This window comes from Emys orbicularis, chromosome 4 (assembly GCF_028017835.1).
Source record: "Emys orbicularis isolate rEmyOrb1 chromosome 4, rEmyOrb1.hap1, whole genome shotgun sequence".
Lineage (NCBI taxonomy): Eukaryota > Metazoa > Chordata > Testudines > Emydidae > Emys > Emys orbicularis.
In genome coordinates, this window is record NC_088686.1 from 44,182,409 (window position 1) to 44,200,408 (window position 18,000).

Consider the following 18,000-nt stretch of genomic DNA (forward strand, 5'->3'; position numbering starts at 1 on the left):
CCAAACCCAGTGCCGGGGAAGAGGAACACAAAATGGTGAGGGAAGAGAGAGTGGGAAGGATAGACGGGAGGAAGGAGAAAACTGGCTCTCGTTCTGGGACGGGAACGAGAAGGAAGGAGCGGCAGCAATAAGGCAAATGCTCATTTGGGGCTTACGCCTGCAAAGAGGGATTCTTCGCTGCTCCCCTTCCCTGGGCCTCAGACACATCACTAGGCCGGCGCTTTCCATCGCCCAGGACTTGAGGCTCAAACAGTCCACAGGGCAGCCTTGACACTGCCATCTCCCAGGGCCCATGTGTCAGGTTCCCCTAAGAAGACTTCACTCCTCCTAGGACTGTGTCAGAGCCACCACTGCGTCACACCCTGCTCTCCCTGTCAGATGGGCAGTTTGTATGGGGGGATGCAGGGGGGCTGCTCAGAGGCCAGGCCCAGCTGCTGTCAGCTGGGTGGGCCAGCACCAAGCTGCCTGCAGTTCTTTTTCCCCCCCTTTGGCCATCCCTACAGTGAGGCTATCGCTCCCCAGGGCAGGCCTAATCCACGCCCAGCAAGAAAAATAAACAGCAGCATTCCGGCCACGTGCAGCCAGGGGTGACTAACCGCCTGCCACTTCCTGCTGCTGCTGACAGCAACAACAGCAGCCTGTGCTCACAGTGCATGGGGGGGGGGGGGGGGAATGCACAACACAGCCCACTTCCCCCAATTGTCAGCCTCCTCCTTAGCAAACAGACCTTCCCCTGTCTCCCCCCATCCTCCGCACCTGGCCCGGGAGGGAGCTTTGACGCCACAGGAATTTGCAGCAAGGGGCTAAGGAATGTTCTAAGTAACACATTCCCTGGTATTGCAGGGGCTGGCGATATCGCTGCCTGGAGGGGGCCCTGCTACGATACACCTCACTCCTGTGCAGCAGCACCCCTGCTAATCCAGCCTGGACTCCCCACCCAGCTCTGTCTGTGCACCTAATTCCACACCTGTTATTGGCTAAAGAAGGAAATTGGATGGGGGCTGCTTCTCTTGTATTTAGCACCATATAACGATGAAATGTAAAATCATGCTGCTTCCAAAAACCTGTCCAGCACCTATCTCTTGTAAATATCACTGCTGTTACATGTTGCTACTCTATATACGGTGTTGTAGTGTCCATATTAGACTGTAAATTCTTTGGGTTATGGAACATGTCTCTTTGTAGATGCAAGGCCAAGAACACTATTGGCTCTTGATAAATTATGTTACCCCTTTGGTCCAAGTGGTTAGCCAGTATTTGGGGCCTTGCTGGGTTGTTTTTGTTAGGAGGAAAAATTGATGCTAAGTCAGTTATTTCTTTGGTGTAATCCTGTTTATTTGCAAAGACTACACAAAATCTTGCTTCCCTGAACACGGTGGAAACAATTAACATCAGGTAGTTTCCTTGCTCGGAGATCCAAGTCTGCCTTTCCAACGAGTACTGTGCTCTAAAGAAGCACTGTCTCTCCACTTCCTCCCAGGGCCAAGCTCACAGCTTTTCTGCTGCTTTCTGCCTCTCTCACACACAACTGTAACCAATCAATCCCCTAACCCTTGCTTTTGCAATCTGCCCCAGGAAAACCCCTCTTATTTTCTGGAGGCTAGTTCTTGCTCAAGCCTTGCCATGGGGCCAAGTGATTTGGGTGGTGACTTTTATTGTTTCAGCTATCACTATGTAAAGGAGCATTTAATTACTCCTTCCATTTAGCCTAAATGAAGCTTTGGTCTGCAATTGTCTAGCAATCAAAGACCTGCTTGATGGCTGCCATTAACACCTGCCAACATAACAATAATAAACAGGTGACATGAAAGGACACCAGACTCTCTTCCTTTTGCAGACATTCTGATAGGTTTCAGAGTGCATCCGAAGAAGTGGGTTGTAGCCCACGAAAGCTTATGCTCTAATAAATTTGTTAGTCTCTAAGGTGCCACAAGTACTCCTGTTATTTTTGCAGACATTCTGATGTACTTTGAGCCTCTCTGCAGGGTCTGCCCCCAACCCTGGAGAATGCCAGTGGAATGGGAATTGTCCTTGTGACCCACCTATGCAGCTTGATTTCATCAGGGCAAACTGGAGCAATATCAAACAAAGGGGGTGGGGGTCAGGGTGGGATGGGAGACTGTATCCTTCTCAAGCTGCATACATCCCCAGGCATTGTGATAGCATTCTTTGGACATTGGGCAGATTTTGCTCTGTACCTGCACCTGGGGAAATGTTCCTCTTTCTTTTTGCCTCAGTCTTTCTCCTGAACGTTATACATCTCTTGCCCTGGAGGTGGATGGCTCAATTTCCCATCGCCAATGCTTTGTGCCAGCCAGTCTGTGAGGCATTAGGGAGTGTATGCGGTCATGGGGACTGAGCTCTGCTGGTGTTGAGTACCATGATGTTCTGCATTGTGACAAAGCCCAAGGGCACTTGCCCATCCAGGCTGTGTTGGCTTTTTAATATTTTTTCCTTATTTCCCCATTGGGATGGTTTGGGGAATCTGTCTATGAATTCTGGTTCATTCTATTAAATTTCTGCATTGAATTCCTCGGTGAGTCAGCCATGGGTTGTTGAGATCCCTGACTCTTTCCCTCACCCTGTCTGGGAGAAGCTATAGCCCAAACAAAAGAAGTCATTAACCTTAATGACTGTGCGCTCATCAAACAATAGGTACGCTAAGGAGGGTCCCTGAGCTGGAAAACCGGTTCATCCAAGTTTATCACAGGGAGTGCTGAGTTGCAAATCCCCAAACAGGAGAGCAGAGTGGACAGAGCACAGGTTTATAAAGACAAGGAAGTTTGAGGCAAGGGAGAGAATGAAGCAGAGAGGTCCTTTTAGACTCTGGGGCCAGCTGATGAAGAAGGCAGCTAGTTGCAGGAGAGAGACATCCATGATTTGCAGGAGAAGCCATGTGCAGGAGGTGGATCCTGCACTCCTTAGAGGACTCTGAACAAAGCTCAAAGAACACTCCAGAGTGTTGAGGAAGCTAAGGCAGGGAACAGCATGCAGGTGTGTTGTTTTTACCTCATTCTGTATCTCGCTTGTGCTGACTAACGAGATTGTGTTAGAAACCTTTACAAATCCCGTGTGTTGTGGGCCTCAGCTATCAGATTCCTGCAGGGGCGAACTGTAACCCAGAGCATAGGATTGGAGCTCTGGGCAAGGGTGTTCTTAAGCTACTGGGGTGTCTTGGAGGTGGTTAGCACTGGTCCTGTGGCCTAGGGCAGCTATACAGCAAGGTGCCATTTCCATGAAGGGGTAACAGACAGGCTGTGCCCAGGAATTGTTCCAGAGAGGCCAAAGAAAGAGCCAGTGCTGGAGCCTACCCAGACCAAGGGACACTTAAAGCGCATGGGCCCAGTGTGTTGGGACCCAAATGCAGCAGCCTGGTGAGTGTCCAGAAGGGGGAGCTTGACTAGGGCTGTGACACTCATCCTCTGCCAATTTGCCAGGCCAGAAAGGGAAGGTTTGTCATGTTCATGAGCTCAGCTGCAATATGTCGGATGGCTCAGATGACATGTAAGCCCTGCTGATAAATGATTCCCCACCACTGCCTCCTGCATGTCCTTGTGAAGGTGGAGGCTTGGGCTAGGAAGTGCTTTTCAAGGCTTGTCCCTTAAACTCAGGAAGGGCTGAGATGGAACAGACCAGAGGAGCAGACTCTGCCCCGGTCTGTTATTGACAAGAATGCACGTCTGCTGGAGCCACATTCCAGTGCCTGTTGCACACACCCTGGGAACATGAGCCCACAAAACAGCCAGATGCAGCTCAGCGCTGAGGAATTCCAGCTCATCACAGGGGCCTCTTGCTCTGCTCAGAGCACAAGTGGATCATGTTTGCTCCCTCGTGCAAAAACTCAGGAGGATAAGGATTTCATCTGCACTATTGTTGCCACAGTAGAGGGCCAAGTCTATTTCCTAGGACAGGGGTCGGCAACCTTTCAGAAGTGGTGTGCCGAATCTTCATTTATTCACTCTAATTTAAGGTTCCGCGTGCCAGTAATACATTTTAATGTTTGTAGAAGGTCTCTTTCTATAAGTCTATAATATATAACTAAACTATTGTTGTATGTAACGTAAATAAAGTTTTTAAAATGTTTAAGAAGCTTAATTTAAAATTAAATTAAAATGCAGAGCCCCCTGGACCGGTGGCCAGGACCCAGGCAGTGTGAGTGCCACTGAAAATCAGCTTGTGTGCTGCCTTTGACACGCATGCCATAGGTTGCCTACCCCTGTCCTAGGAGGACAAGAGATGTCTGAACCCTGGCATTAATGCCCCAGGGTGTGGAATCCATTGTGCGGGCCTGGTCCTAATGCCCCATTGTGGATCCTGCTGCCTCCTGGTGCCCAAATCTGCCCTACCCACCATAACTGCAGTCTGCAGCTTTGCCAAGACACCCTGGGGTACAGAGAGAACATAAATGTCCCGGTTGTTCCTTTACACCAGCACACTGAGAGCGTGTTGTCAGGGACTGTTATTTCTGATGACCAGAGAGTTAATTTCCCACACTTTTATAACTGAAGCCCTGACTCAGCTCAATAGCCACCACTTCCTCACTCATGAGATTTCACCCTCCAGTGTGTTCAGAAGCAAAACAAGACATTCGCAATACATTGGCAGTGACTAGAGTTTGAAACTCTCTAGGGCTTTTGTCTTCATAAGGCAGCTGAGCTGGCAAGATGAGCACAGCTTCAGAGTGGATTGGTAGTATGATGCCAGGGTGAGAGGAGCCCTAGGGCTGGTCTCTTTGCAAGTCTGCATCCAAATAACTCAACTGGATTTAATTCACACCTTTGTTGTTTCAGTGCAAGTTTGTGTGTAGACAAGCGCTTGGACAGTCATGTAACATAGATAGATAACCTAGATTAAAAATGACACTGAAAACCCCCTTGCAAGTGCCAGCATACATGGGATTATATGAAAAGCAATGAGAAGTCCATGAGTCTCAGGTTTCAGCCCTGGACTGGGATTGGGCTGGTACGCAGCGGTGCAGCATATTGACACACCTCTTCCAAGCTGCTTTCTTGTTCTTCTGTTTCTCAAGAAAAAGAGTAAAAAGCAAAAGTCACTTGGAAGCTGTTATGTCTGCAACGAAGTCCTTGAAAATGTGAACTCTGCGCACAGCAGTGCAGTAATATCTGCCTGAGTTGCAGAATACATGGCTCAATAGCTCTGACGGGGCAGGTGGAGCTTATGATTGTGGGCAGAACGTGGCGGTGGCAGAGTACTGCTACTCCCCTTCTCCCCTTGCCTCCCACCCCAGTTTGGCACCTGGTTTTGATACAGTTGAAAGCTCTTGGCAAGCAGGCTGGGAAGCCCAAAGGAAAAACTAGAGCTGCCCAAGAGAAGTGTAAATGTCGGACTTCTTACAAGAAAATACTATTTTCAAATCATATGACATACGGCCCCCAACTCTGCACTATAGACATGATGGGTCTGGCTTCTCATATTTTGCAGCCAGCGGCACTGTCCCATTTTATACACTTGTGTTATGTAAAGACAGTGTGTGTGGAGGGAGGAGGCTCTTGGGGAAGGGGACAGCTGGCTTTTCCAGCTAGCTTGAAGAGCAAGATTCTCATTATTTATTAAGTGCTGACTGTGTGCAGGACTCTGTAGAAGCCATAAGCCCTGCCCCATGGGATTTACAAAAATAAATAGCCAGAACCAGATGCTCTGGGAGACCCAATGGATGGTGCCAGCCTGGAGCTTTTTTAAATACTATGGTAGCAACTTGTACTGACATGGCTTTCCTGGGTCAAGCAGAGGAAGGAAGTCTGCAGGAGGGAGCTGAATGAAGGGAGGGTGAATACCGTTTTGGGGCATGGAGAAGGTTTCGGCCATAGGACGTCAGCTCTACATGTCTCTGCAGACAATGCCCTCTTGACTAACACAGACATCCAGGCACCTCTGGGAAATTTGAATACTCTTATTTTTCTTCTAGTTGAAGCAAACTAGTCGGCTCCTCAGCATAGACACAGCCTCTGTATGTTATGGCTACGTGGGCTGGTGCATGCAGTGCATAAAGGCAGCAGTTCTGCACAGACGCCTCTTAAATGAGCTCCATCAATTCCAACTGTCTCTCAAAAATCAGAGCAATCAGGAATCTGTGCCTCTGGCCCCTGCGACAGCCCAGCAGCCCAAGGCGGGGAGTCCTCCCCCAGCTTTCTCTGAGCTCCCCATACACAACAGGTTTAACTTGGCAGCTGTCCAGAAGGGTCAATTGTTACCATTAAATCCACCGCCACGTGTCAAACGTCTCCAGTTTTAAAAAACATGAAAATCATGGAGTCCAATACCACAGCCCCGGGTCTGTGACATTCCAGTCTGGAGTGTATTACACACAGATTAATATACAGCGACTCTTTATAGTGTGAGTGTTTCAAGGCAGAGACCATGTCTATATCTGTGTGTATACAGCACCCTGCACTATGTAGCCCTGATGGAGGGCTCCAGGTGCCGCCACAGGATAAATATTTATTAATGAGAACTAGTTAAAGAGAAATCCTATTGAAAGGCATAAACCCCAGGAAGCAGCTTTAAGGTGCAGCCTGATTTTCAAGAGCTTGAGCTTTCAACTTCAATATTGTATTAAAGAGCAGGAGGGATGGAGAGCGTGGGAGAGAAAGAGAGAGCCAGACACACACATTAACTAGAGGATGAAACAGAGAGAGGCATAGAGATTAAAGTGCCCTATTGGGTCCCATCTATTCCCTCACTCGAGAGCCAGGGCAGATCATTTTCTACAATCTATTTGCCAAGGTCTAGTCATATTTGAAGGGTCCCAAGTGATGTGGTTTGTATGACCTAAAGCCAATATCGGCTCACACATTGCATGTGCATACCATAGTGATGGGGGAGGCTGGAGGGCTGGAAGAGAACAGACTCCCTCCCACGGACACACCTGTACATGTGCCCGCTCCCATGACATCCCTCCCAGCCACATCTGCACACAATGACCGCACGCACAGTCACAGCAGCACCTGCACAGTCAGGCGCGCACACCTGCGGGGGCGCACATAGCCACACGCACGGACATGCGGCACTGATGCACGACGAAAGGAAACAAATGGCCATCTGGAGGCTGTGGGGCTCCAAAGCCCAGAGGATGCAGCGCAGCTCCGTGCAGTCTCAGAGGAAGGGAAAGTGGGAGGGAGGGTGTGAGTTGGGGAGGGACTTGGGAGGAGCCCTCGGCTCATGAAACAGAGCTGCAAAGCAGGCAGGGCAGCATTCACATGGCCGGAGAGCAGCCCACAGGAGCAGGAGGGGAACCTGTGTGCTGGGATTGAGCAGGGCAGAGGTGGTGTCAGTGTCCCAGGACTTGCATCTCAGCTATCAGCGTCCCTTGTCTCTGAGCACCCCTCATCCCGTGCCACCTCGGGGGCTCTGGAACACTGGCCTCCCGTCTCCTGACCACTGACCACCACAGCCTCTCCCAGGGCTAAGCTGCTGTGACTGGATCCACGGGTGCTGTGTTTGGGACGCTCGGGTCCTGGACTGTGGCCAGCGTGAGGGCTCCCGGGAGTGCCACAGCCAGGGGATCTCTGCATTCCCCCAGCTCTGGAAGCTCTCGCAGGGGGCAGTATGTTTGTTTCAGCTGGGACACGGGACTCTTCACTGGGGCAAAACTGAGGAGGCAAAACCAGCGATGCAGCTTCTCAGCAGTTTCCTGAAACTTCTTGTGGCTCTTGCGCTGCAGGCATCACACACTCAGGTGAGGGACCCCCAGCTTCTAGCACCCCCCCCCCGTGTCCTCCACATAATGGATTTGGGGGAGCAGAGAGGGTCACTGGCAGTGGAAGAGTCCTCGGGGATCCTGCCGTAATGGTCCCAAGCCCCATTACTCCCCTTGCATCACTGTGGGGCTAGAGCATTGCTGAGGAATCGCTCCTGTAGTGTATTTTGCAGGCTAGGTACAGCGGGGGGATCAGTTTGAAGCTGTTCTTCTTGGGTTGCCCCACCACTACCCCTCTCTGGTGTCTGAGCTCCAAGTGACCCCTTGTTCCTCGGGTCCTCCCTTAGCAGAAGAACAGGGGGCTGACTGGGGTACTGCTAGGCTGGCTGGTGATGGGAGGGGTGATGGGGAGGGGAGAAGATCAGTATCTCAGCTGCTCTCTGAGGATAAGGCTGGCTCCAGCTAATTTCCAGGAAAAATAAACTCCCAGGAAACATCTTGTGAGAAGAGAGAGGAAGTGCCATTATTGTAGGGAAGGTGCAGTGGGGCTGGAGCTTCCAGACAGCCCCACAACTGCTCGTTTAGCTGAAAGCGTCTAGAGAGGATTCTGAGCTGATTACCTGCCTCCAGGCCCAGGCCCCAGGAGAGCAGCCCCGCAGGTGCAGGACAGGGCAGCTTGGTGAACTCTGACCCCCAGGAACCCTCCTATACCTGGCAAATACCATGGAAGAGCCCCCTGCTCCCTGGGAGAAAAAGCAGAGAGTTTCCCATCTGCTGAAAGGCACATGGGAGAATCACCTCCCCAGAGCCCCTACAAGGGCCATACCTCCCATGGGCGCTGTGTCCCAGGGCGTGCGCTGTGACCAGCATGGCAGCAGAGTATTACTGCACTGAAACAGGGGTGTGACATGACGCAGGGACACCATCTGGTCTCCAGTGAATGAGGTCTTAACAGTGACCCCTCCCTTGTACAGCTTCTCAGGGAAAGTCTGTCCAAGTAGCTGGTTGGGTACCCAGGGCTGGCAGGAAGCCCAGCCCAGCCCAGGAGACTGGGGGGAGATATCCCCCCCCCCTTTTAAGCTTATATTAATTTGCTTTGATTTTGGGTTATAAACAATTGCCACTGAGGAAAAGTCCAACCCTGCTGACACCCCTGAGTTTTGCTTCTGCTGAGTGTCTGCCACCTGACTGGGGCTACTCTCCTATCTGCTGCAGCCAGCCCACTTTGGGCTGTGATCCCATCACAGTGGGGCAGCCTTGGCCAGCATTAAGATGGCAGAGCCCCGCCAAGGGAAACCCAGGGCATGGCATGGAGGAATTAGCATTTATACAGCATCCCAGGTGCACATGGCACTTCACAGCTAAGTACACGTGGCCCCTGCATGTGTCCAATAGGGGCAGATGACAACATGCTGTGAGCCGGTGGGAGGGAATCAGATGGGACTTTGACAGCATCATGATGGTTGGGGTATAAAGACTCATAGCTAGCTAGGGAAGGGTGGAGGGGTGCTGGGGACTCAGTAGGGGGAGCTCTCTCCTTTGGGGTGTTGTGCTCCATTCTGGGTCAGTAGTGACCCCAGGCCCCAGTGTGGCAGGATGGGGGCCGAGGTGATAGGTGTTGTGTGGATGAGATATAAGCTGAAGTGCTGACCATGTGTGGTCATTAGATCCCCTGGCATGTTGGATAAGAGCTGGGATGTCAGCCTGGATGTCTTCTACCTCCTGCAGTTTGAAGTGACACAAAGTCTTCACCTTCACACAACCTCCTCAGCTGTTGTTTAGTGAATTATGTCCCACCTAGCCCCTCTCCTGGCACTCAGGGCAGGGTTGGTCCCTGTTGTGTTGCACTTAGTCTACAGTAGTTGTAAACTTGTTGAACTTCACTGCTTCACTGCTACACAGTTGCCACATTACACCCCAGAGGTGGCCGCATGGAGTGGTGAGTGAAATGATCCCTAGTGGATCTAAAGTACTTTGGGACTCTTCAGAAAATAAAACCGAAAGGCCGGATGGTGCAGGGGACTGGCTGTGCAGGCTAGCATTACAACAGCTATAAACATGCTAGATAATACTTAGTCCTGCCATGAGTGCAGGGGATTGGACTAGATGACCTCTCGAGGTCCCCTCTAGGCCTATGCTCCTATGCTATTTATTAGCATTGTTATTTATTAGCTCAGTTGCCTTCCTGCTTCTCCATGTATACCAGCAAGTGCCCCGAATGCTCCACAACAGATCTGAGCTGGAAGGGCCGAGTGCCCTGTGGATGGGTGGGTGATGCAGGCAGATGGGTGAGAATGGGGGGGTTACACCCCAAGATTTTGCTGCATTGTGCTCACTCCCTGCTGCCTCTTCCTAAAGGGCCTGGGTCTCACCTCTCTGTATTTCTCTCCCTAGCAGTGGGACAGGTTCAGCAGAAACAGCACCTCAGAAGGGCAAGGTGAGTTTGCAGCTGCTTCTCCTGGTTGTGTGTGAGAATATTAGCTCCCCTGTGGGCTCTGGAATTCTCTCTCCCCACCTCCCTGCCCAGGAGCTTGGGGATCCCCTCTGTCCTCCAACCCCAGAGGAGGAGACAGCCCCAGGGGAGGGGACTGGAACCTCCAGAGGGAGGTGATGGGATATAGCCTATGGGGAGTCAGTCTGGGACTATCATCAGCCACTTAGGGGGAGGTGGAGGAGTACAAATGGGAAATGTGTTGGCAAAATAGCTCCCCTACCTTCCCTGAAAGTTGGATCCCCCAAGACCCCCACATTAATGCACCCTCCAGAAGGTGCTTATCCAGCCCTCCTTCGGAGCCACTGAGCTCCAACAGGGCACCCCCTGGGATCAGAGCTGGGCAGAATTCTTCAGGTGAAACTTTTTTTTAAAGAAAACCTCAACTCCAGTTTGACCAAAATGTTTTGTCAATTGGTGTTGAAATTTGCTGAATTAGTTCAGATAAAAAAAATAATCAGAAAAAGCCAACAAGTTTTGTTAGGACATTTTCAGGCAAAACATTTTGACTTTTCATTTAGACTTTTACATCCATTTAATTAAAAAAAAAAAAGTAAAAGGTGAAAAAACTCAACCGCACTGATCTGTTCGACCCCAGGAGGGTTTTTGTTTTTACTTTTTTGGAACTGTGGCTGCCTGATAAATTTCAAGTTGAGCTCTGAGGCAGCTTCTCCTCCGACAAGGTTTGGGTGCTATAAACCCTCATGCTTTAGGACAGTGGTCTCCAAAGTTGGGTGCGCGCAACCCAGGGGGTGCGCAAGAGGATCCTTCGGGGTGCATGGCAGGAGGAGCGCTTTTTTTGTTGTTTTTTTTTGCTTCGTCAGTTTGGGCGGGAGTCCGAGTGCCTTTTTTTTTTTTTTTGCTTCAGCAAAAATGGTAGAGCCGGTGCGGCAGGGGGTGCGTGCTCAAAATTTTTTTACTGATGGGGATGCACGAGCAAAACAGTTTGGAGACCACTGCTTTAGGACACGAGCCAACATGTAACTATTTGGGGTTAGAAGGAAACTTCCCCTGGGGGGCCAGCTATCCCATAACTGCTACCAACAGACTTTCTTCCTCTGATCTATCTGGCACTGGCCAGTGTGGAGACAGGGTAGTGATCTAGCTGGATTGCTGCTCTGATCCAGTATGAAAGCTCCTATGATGAACACTATTTTTTGGCATGTCCCAAATCAGGACACCATCCCCCTGCCTTGTCCAAATGACATAAAATTTTCCAGAAAAATTCAACCACCACCACAGGCCTCACTCCCTATTATTAAGGCTGATCAGAGTTGCTTGGTGATTTTTAGATGAGGGCCAGCATTGGGCTTCTAGAAGAAACTGGGCTGTTGTCTTAACTATGGAGTGGTGCCACATTTCTCCAGATCTAATGGAGATTTTTACAGTGTCTGGAGATGAAAAATAGCCTGACTCCAGTGCAGCACATGACAGATGGAATAGGAAGAGAGCAGCAGATGGGACAGCTCAAAGAGGAGAAAACAAATCTGTTAGCCTGGAGGGAGAGTCATAACACTGGGAGCTGCCTGCAACTTTTGGGGCACACAGCAGGGCTTGCTCTGATGCCTGTGCCAGGTACATGGCACGCCTCCCAGACTCTGCCCTCAGTCAGCCAGTAACTCCACTGTTTAGTGAGGGTTTGAGGGAGCAGGTCAGCAGGCATCTTCTGGACATGAACTTATAGGGCCTCCCCTCCACCTCTGGGTCTCTTCCAGTCCTGCCCTTCCAGGAAGTTTGGGGCCGCAGCTTCTGTCGGCCCTTTGAGATGCTGGTGGATATTGTGTCCGAGTACCCCAGTGAGGTGGAGCACATGTTCAGCCCTTCCTGCATCTCCCTGCAACGCTGCACCGGCTGCTGCGGAGACGAGACACTGCAGTGTGTCCCAGTGGAGACGGCCAATGTCACCATGCAGGTAAGAGCCAGGTGGGCTCAGCTCACAATGCAGGGACTCAGGCTCCACTCCTGGTAGCTAAGATAACAATGTCGGGGCGTAACACAAACGTGGGAAATTAAGGCATGGAGAGGTTAGCTGACTTCCCCAGGGCACAGTGAGTGAATCAGTGTCAGAGCCAGCAGTCATTCCTGACATTCCACCGAACCCCGAGGCAGGCTCTTCCCCCACATCCATGCTTTGCCCTTAGAGGTGCGTGGGCTGGGACAATGCCCCCCTCGCTGGCTCTTTGCTGTTCTCCTTTTTATGACTTGTCTTTTTTGCTGAAAGGTCTCATCTTGGACCCTACAGTTACAAACACAGGGAGCCCGACACGGCGTGTATCCGTGTGGATGTGTGAGATGAGAGCGGTTTGTTGTCCCTGTGATGTGTGGTGCCCCCTGGTGTGGTGGGGTGAGGTGGACACTGCCCTGAAGGTGCAGCAAAACGAATCTCTGGGTCTCTGGTTCTGTTTTTTTCTCTGCCCCTCTCATCATAACCAGAGGTGTCTTTGGGGATGCTGGGCCACCTACCCTTCACCATTTATAGCTAGTGACTGCATTGGCATCCTGAGAGCCCTGTTCCCCTGGCGCACCAGAAGCCTGTGGGGCTGGAGAGGGCGGTGCTGGGGCAGGCTGGCAGGAGAACAGGAGAAGCAAAACAATGTTTTCAGGATCTGCTGGACCCAGGCTGTGGGGACCACACATTCTTTGGGTGGGAAATCTTGGGGTGCATGGATGGACCATGAAGCCTCTCTCCTTTCCAACAGCCTCAGGAGGCTTCACTCTTACTCCACAGCCCTTCCCCAGTACCACCTAAGGCGCCTGAGATCAGCATGCAGCCCTGCCCTGACAAGGAGCAGAGGGGAGGGGAATGATGAATCAGCTTTGCCATGGAGGTGTAGGGAATGAATGACTTTTGTTCCCTTTCAGCTCCTGAAGATGAAGCCAGCGGGGCAGGTGCCCTATGTGGAACTGTCCTTTACAGAGCACAGGCAGTGCGAGTGCAGGTATGGACCATCCAGTCTCATTCTTCTCCACCATGCAGGGAGTCACCAAGAGCAGGAGAGACCTCAGGGTGTGTCACCTCTTACAGTGAAGGCCTCAAACTCTCCCACAACCCAGGGGTTGCCAGGCCACCATGGACCCCTTGCTAAGTGGCTCTCCAGCACCATCTAGTGGCCTCTCACGGACGTATAGAGGCTGTTCCAGAACCGCATTGTTTTCCAGCTTGCTCAGAAGCTCTGACTGCTGAAGAGTGAGTCAGGCCCAGATTTTCAAAAGTGGCCTCTGGTTTTGGATGCCTCAACGTTAGGGGTTCAAATTGAGATACCTGAGGCCTGATTTTGAGAGGTGTGGAGCAACTACAGCTCCCATTGCCACCAGCTGAAGTTGTGGGTGCTTAGCACCTCGGCAAATCAAGCACAAGGGATGTCAGTTTGGATTCCCAAAACTAGTGGCCACTCTTTTGGCCATGTCTACCTTCGTTCTGACCCTCACTCTAGTTCCTCATCTGTGCTGTGTCCTGGCTTCTCCTCTTTATCTCCAGGTGCTACTTTGATTGAGAGAAGCTACACTGCATTAAATACTTTCTGGATGTGCATTTGTCACAAGTCATTTATGTCATTGGCAAAAGGATGTTTTATCATTGCAAGGGGGAGGAGCCCAAGCGTGGGAGTTCTGGCAGGCAGTCTGTCAATTAGGATGTAGTCCCAACCCAGTGGAATCAATGCTATTTCCCTAGCATCCCATCCTCCCCCAGTACCTAGGGGCTTTGCAGATGCCACATATGCAGTGTGATCATTTTACTCTCTCCTTTTTGTTCTCCAGGCCTCGGCGGGATACACTGAAGTCAGGAAGGTAAGTGCTATTAGCAGGGATTCTGGAGTTTGGGACTCTCAGCCCTGGCTCATCTCCCATCCATTCAGACTCTTCTTTTCCCCCTTTCCTTTTGAAGGAGGAGACCCAAGGGCCAAGGCAAGAGGAAACGAGAGAAGCAGCGACCTAAAGGCTGTGATCTGTGAGTGGGCGTTAATCCAGGAGGAGGGGTCAGGGCAGTGTCTCTTTTCCGAGGTTCCTCCCAATAGCGGCTCTTTGGCTGCAGCTTGCTGCACAAGTGGGGCTTAGGGACAACGCACCAGCACCCGGAGTGAAACTGCTGCATCCCAACACACTGGGGCTGATACAGACCCGGGCCTGTCTCTACCATCTTTTCTGTGGAGCTCAAAGTACTTTTCAAACGTTCATTAAACCCTCCTGATCCCTGACTCCAGCACTGCCCCACTGGGAGGTGACAGTGTCATTAACGCCACTTCAAAGGTGGGAAAACTGAGGCACAGAGAGGCATGGACTTGCCCAAGATCACCCAGAGAATCAGGAGTAGAGCTGGGAATAGAGCCCAGAGCCGCTAGCTCCCAGTCCCCCATTCTAACCCCTCATCCTGTCTTTGTGCTGTGCTCTCTTTGCAGATGTGCCATTCCACGCAGGTAGTCATCTCAGCAGGAGAGGGCAGCACCACAGTGCCCGTACTTATTACCAAGTCCTCTAACCACCTGTATGTATGCGCCAATTGCATTCTTGACTGAACCCTGTGGGACTTGTGGCTACTTGCACCTATGAGCTGTGACCCTCCAAGCAGACAAGAAGTGGTGAGGCGAGCGACAGGACAGGAGCATGGGCCCTTTTGCCGGAGAGGATGACCTGGACTCTTGCTTGGCCACCTGCAGGGATACAGCTCCAGGACCAGGGAAACTCAGCTGCGAGAGAGGCTGTCACCCCTTAGGCTGACCTTCCCCACCTTAAGGGCCTTCCCAGGAATCTCTGCACAGTTAACATTAGTGGTTAAAGGACCCAGGGGCCAGATTCAGGGCTGAAAATCTTCATAATGAGGCTCAACAGGTCCAGGGCTTTGCATTCAACACTCAGCCAGAGGACAGCAGGGGACGAGCTCAGCCAAACGTGGGAATGTTTTTGTGGCCCCTGCAGCTGAAGGAGTATTCCAAAGTGCTGAGGGTGCAGCAGGACAGCACAGAACCTCAGGGAGGTGCCAGCCCAGGGGCTGCTGCACTGGGAACGTTCCCTGTTGTTGTCACCCACAGGAGTCTTGTGTTGCCACCTCCACCTTTGCAGAGCAACCCTTCCCTGAGCTGCCAGCTGGCGGAGGGCACCACACAGTCATGAAGGAAGGAAACCTGTCCCTAGTGGGGACTCCAGTGTGGTGTCTGTCCAGCTCCCTGCACAGGAAAGATGTGGAGAAGCTGCAGTGAGCGGGGATGGGGGCTGGCCTGGGACCTATCTGCTTTTGGAGTTCCCTGGGTGGGATGGGATAGAGAATCCCAGGTCAACTGTATCACAGAGGGAATCATGACACCCCAGCACCTGGGCTGCAGCACGGTTCCTGGGGCCCCTCCCCTGGCTGCAGCGCAGCAATTTTCAAGCCAAGTCTTTCTGAATAAAACCTTACCATAGAGAAATCCAGAAGCCAGCTGTGAGAATGCGTTTGTCTCATGTCTCCAACACCTGTTCTTATCTGCTGCCCTCTGAGAAGCATCATTCGCCATGTGCTTCTGGGATTGGAGCTTCCTCAGAGCCTGTGCCTCTCCCTCGTTCTCTACAGCACGTCCTGCCAGTGCTCCTGCCAAGTTCCCAGCCTTTCCTTTTCCACCTGCTGGGCCTGGAGTTGCTAGGAGCTCCCTTAAAGGCCTGGAGGGCTCCATTTGGGTTAACCTGAGACCCCTTGTTACTCTGTTCAGGAAGAAACCTCAACAGAGCTGATGGCCCCCAGATGGTACAGCCTAGAAATGTAGCATGGCCACCTCAAAAGCTACAAATGCCCCTGTCTCCAGACAGCTCCAGCCTGAAGGAAGGTCAACCTCTACCTCTCTGACCTGCAGCCTCAGAGGAGGGGGAGCCTGGCAGATAAGGCCATGCAGAAGTTGCCTTCCCAGGGAACTGTGGGATGCATTTCCATAAGTCATAGCACTTAACAACTGAATGCTGTCCCAGTGTAGCTGCAGGGCAATTGAACAACCCATAGGCACACAAGCGTGGATGCAAGTGTAGATGCAGACCATCCTGTTAGCTTTAATTGAGCTATGCAACTCCAGCTAGGAACAGTCGCACTCACTCGGTAGTGCAGAAAGGCCTATGGGAGTTTGGGCAGCACTCGCCACTCCCTGTCCTGAGCTGAAATCCTCCGTCACCTCCCAGGCAACTCACACATTTCACCTTTTCTGAGACTCTAAACCATAGGGGTCCTGAGTGCTGCAGCCAGATGTCTCCCTTGGGCCAGGTTGTGTTTTCCCCCGTTCTCCATCACCTTCCCAGCTCTGAATTTAACTCTAAATCCCTTGCCAAAGGGGTGACATGCCCCACTTTCTCCTCTGATCTTCCCCTGACCTCTTTCTCCACACATGCCACCTCTCTCCTTACCTCCCCGCCCCCTTCCTTTATTGGTGATCAGTCACTGGAGGCCTTCACCCTTGCCCTACAACCCCTCCACACTGGCTGTGCTGGTGCAAAGGGGATATAGGGCAGGTGTAAGCCCCCCACCCCCTTCAGGGAATACCCTGGCACAGAAGATGGTCTGTGGGAGCCTTAGAGCCAGCTCTGTACCTGCTCCCCCCCTTGGAAACACCCAGCACAGGGGACACTCAAGAGCAGGCTGGGAACAGGAGGGTAGCATCTGGGTTGTTGTGTCTTAGAGTTCTAAACACCGTTACGAACATGGTGAAACCACACTGGCACAGTTGGAGTCCGAATAACCATGTTTAACCCAATTCCTATACACCACAGTTGTCTCAAGACTCCAGCTATTCACCATTGTGGCAGGGCCCATATGGGCCTTGGAAACCAGAGCACACCCTGAGGGATGAATCTGGGCCCATGTTTTCTCCCCTCCAATATGCCAATACCTCAGAGTTCAAACATAGGAATCGCTGCACAAGAGCAGAGCAGTGATCCACCTACTGCAGTGTCGGGTCTTTCACAGTGGCCAGAACCAGATGCTTCAGAGGAAGGTGCAAAATAATAATAATAGTTAATAATCCAGCTACGGAATAACTTGCCCACAGGAGAAGTTTCTTCCTGCCCCTGTCAGTTCTGATTTACACCCTGATGCCTGAGGGTCTGTATCCCTTACACAAGTCCTGTCAGAGTGCGATGATGAGTGTCCTCATCATCCTTTTTTCATCCTACTACTTGTCAGTGGTACAGTAAATTGGCTTGTCAATTCCCTCAGTCCCCTGCCTATCTAGTTCCTCCACTCCCCCTCTCCCCATGGTCTCTGTGCAGGCAGCCTGCCCATCGGCCAGGGCTGCTCAGCGGTATGAGAGGGGAATTCCCATCTCTGCTCCCTCAATCCCTAGCTGTCCAGCGACTCTTCTTTACATTTCCTGCTGGAGGGCGGCTTGGGATCGCAGACATTTGGGGCCCCGATTCATGGGTTGCGTGGTGTGTGACACACCCGGGCCATTCCCGGGATGGATGCAGACGGGACAGAGCCTGGACAATCTGAGCTTCGTCCGCCACCTGATTTATTAACAGCCCCACAGTCCCCGGGTGTCTCTTTCCCGTGTTGTAGCGGGGAAGTTGCTGCGCCCTCCTGCCCATCCCAGCCACCCTCCCACGCCCCGGCTGGCTCCGGGCAGCTCTCCCCCTTCGCCACTTCCAGGGCAATGTTTTGACCCTTAGACCCTTAATCCAGGCTCTCCCCGCCGCCCCGCTGCGCGCCTTCGGGCTCTGCCATCAGCTCCCCCGCCCGCGGCGGGCGCTGCCCGGGGAGCCGCAGCCCGCGCGGACGCTGCCTCTTTAAGACGCAGCCGGTGGCCGAGCTGCCTGAGGATTGGTGCTTTATTCTAAAGCCGGGAGATGAGCTCATCTGCAGCCAACCGCAGCGGCTGTGGGGAGCCGGCACCTCGCTCCG

At 52.1% G+C, this 18,000-nt stretch overlaps 1 protein-coding gene across 1 annotated transcript; it reads left to right on the forward strand.

Moving 5' to 3' along the window:
• Positions 1 to 7,630: 7,630 nt before the first annotated feature.
• PGF (placental growth factor) lies at positions 7,631 to 14,567 on the forward strand. Its single transcript, XM_065403287.1, has 7 exons — positions 7,631 to 7,696; positions 10,052 to 10,094; positions 11,864 to 12,060; positions 13,011 to 13,087; positions 13,908 to 13,937; positions 14,035 to 14,097; positions 14,546 to 14,567. The coding sequence occupies exons 1-7, from the start codon at positions 7,631 to 7,633 to the stop codon at positions 14,565 to 14,567; spliced, it is 498 nt and encodes a 165-aa protein (XP_065259359.1).
• Positions 14,568 to 18,000: the final 3,433 nt, after the last annotated feature.

Coding starts and splice junctions, on each gene's coding strand:
- PGF (XM_065403287.1), top strand. CDS start 7,631: ATGCAGCTTCTCAGCAGTTTCCTGAAACTTCTTGTGGCTCTTGCGCTG. Junction 12,061..13,010: donor CGGCCAATGTCACCATGCAG/GTAAGAGCCAGG, acceptor GTTCCCTTTCAG/CTCCTGAAGATGAAGCCAGC. Junction 14,098..14,545: donor CGACCTAAAGGCTGTGATCT/GTGAGTGGGCGT, acceptor CTCTCTTTGCAG/ATGTGCCATTCCACGCAGGT.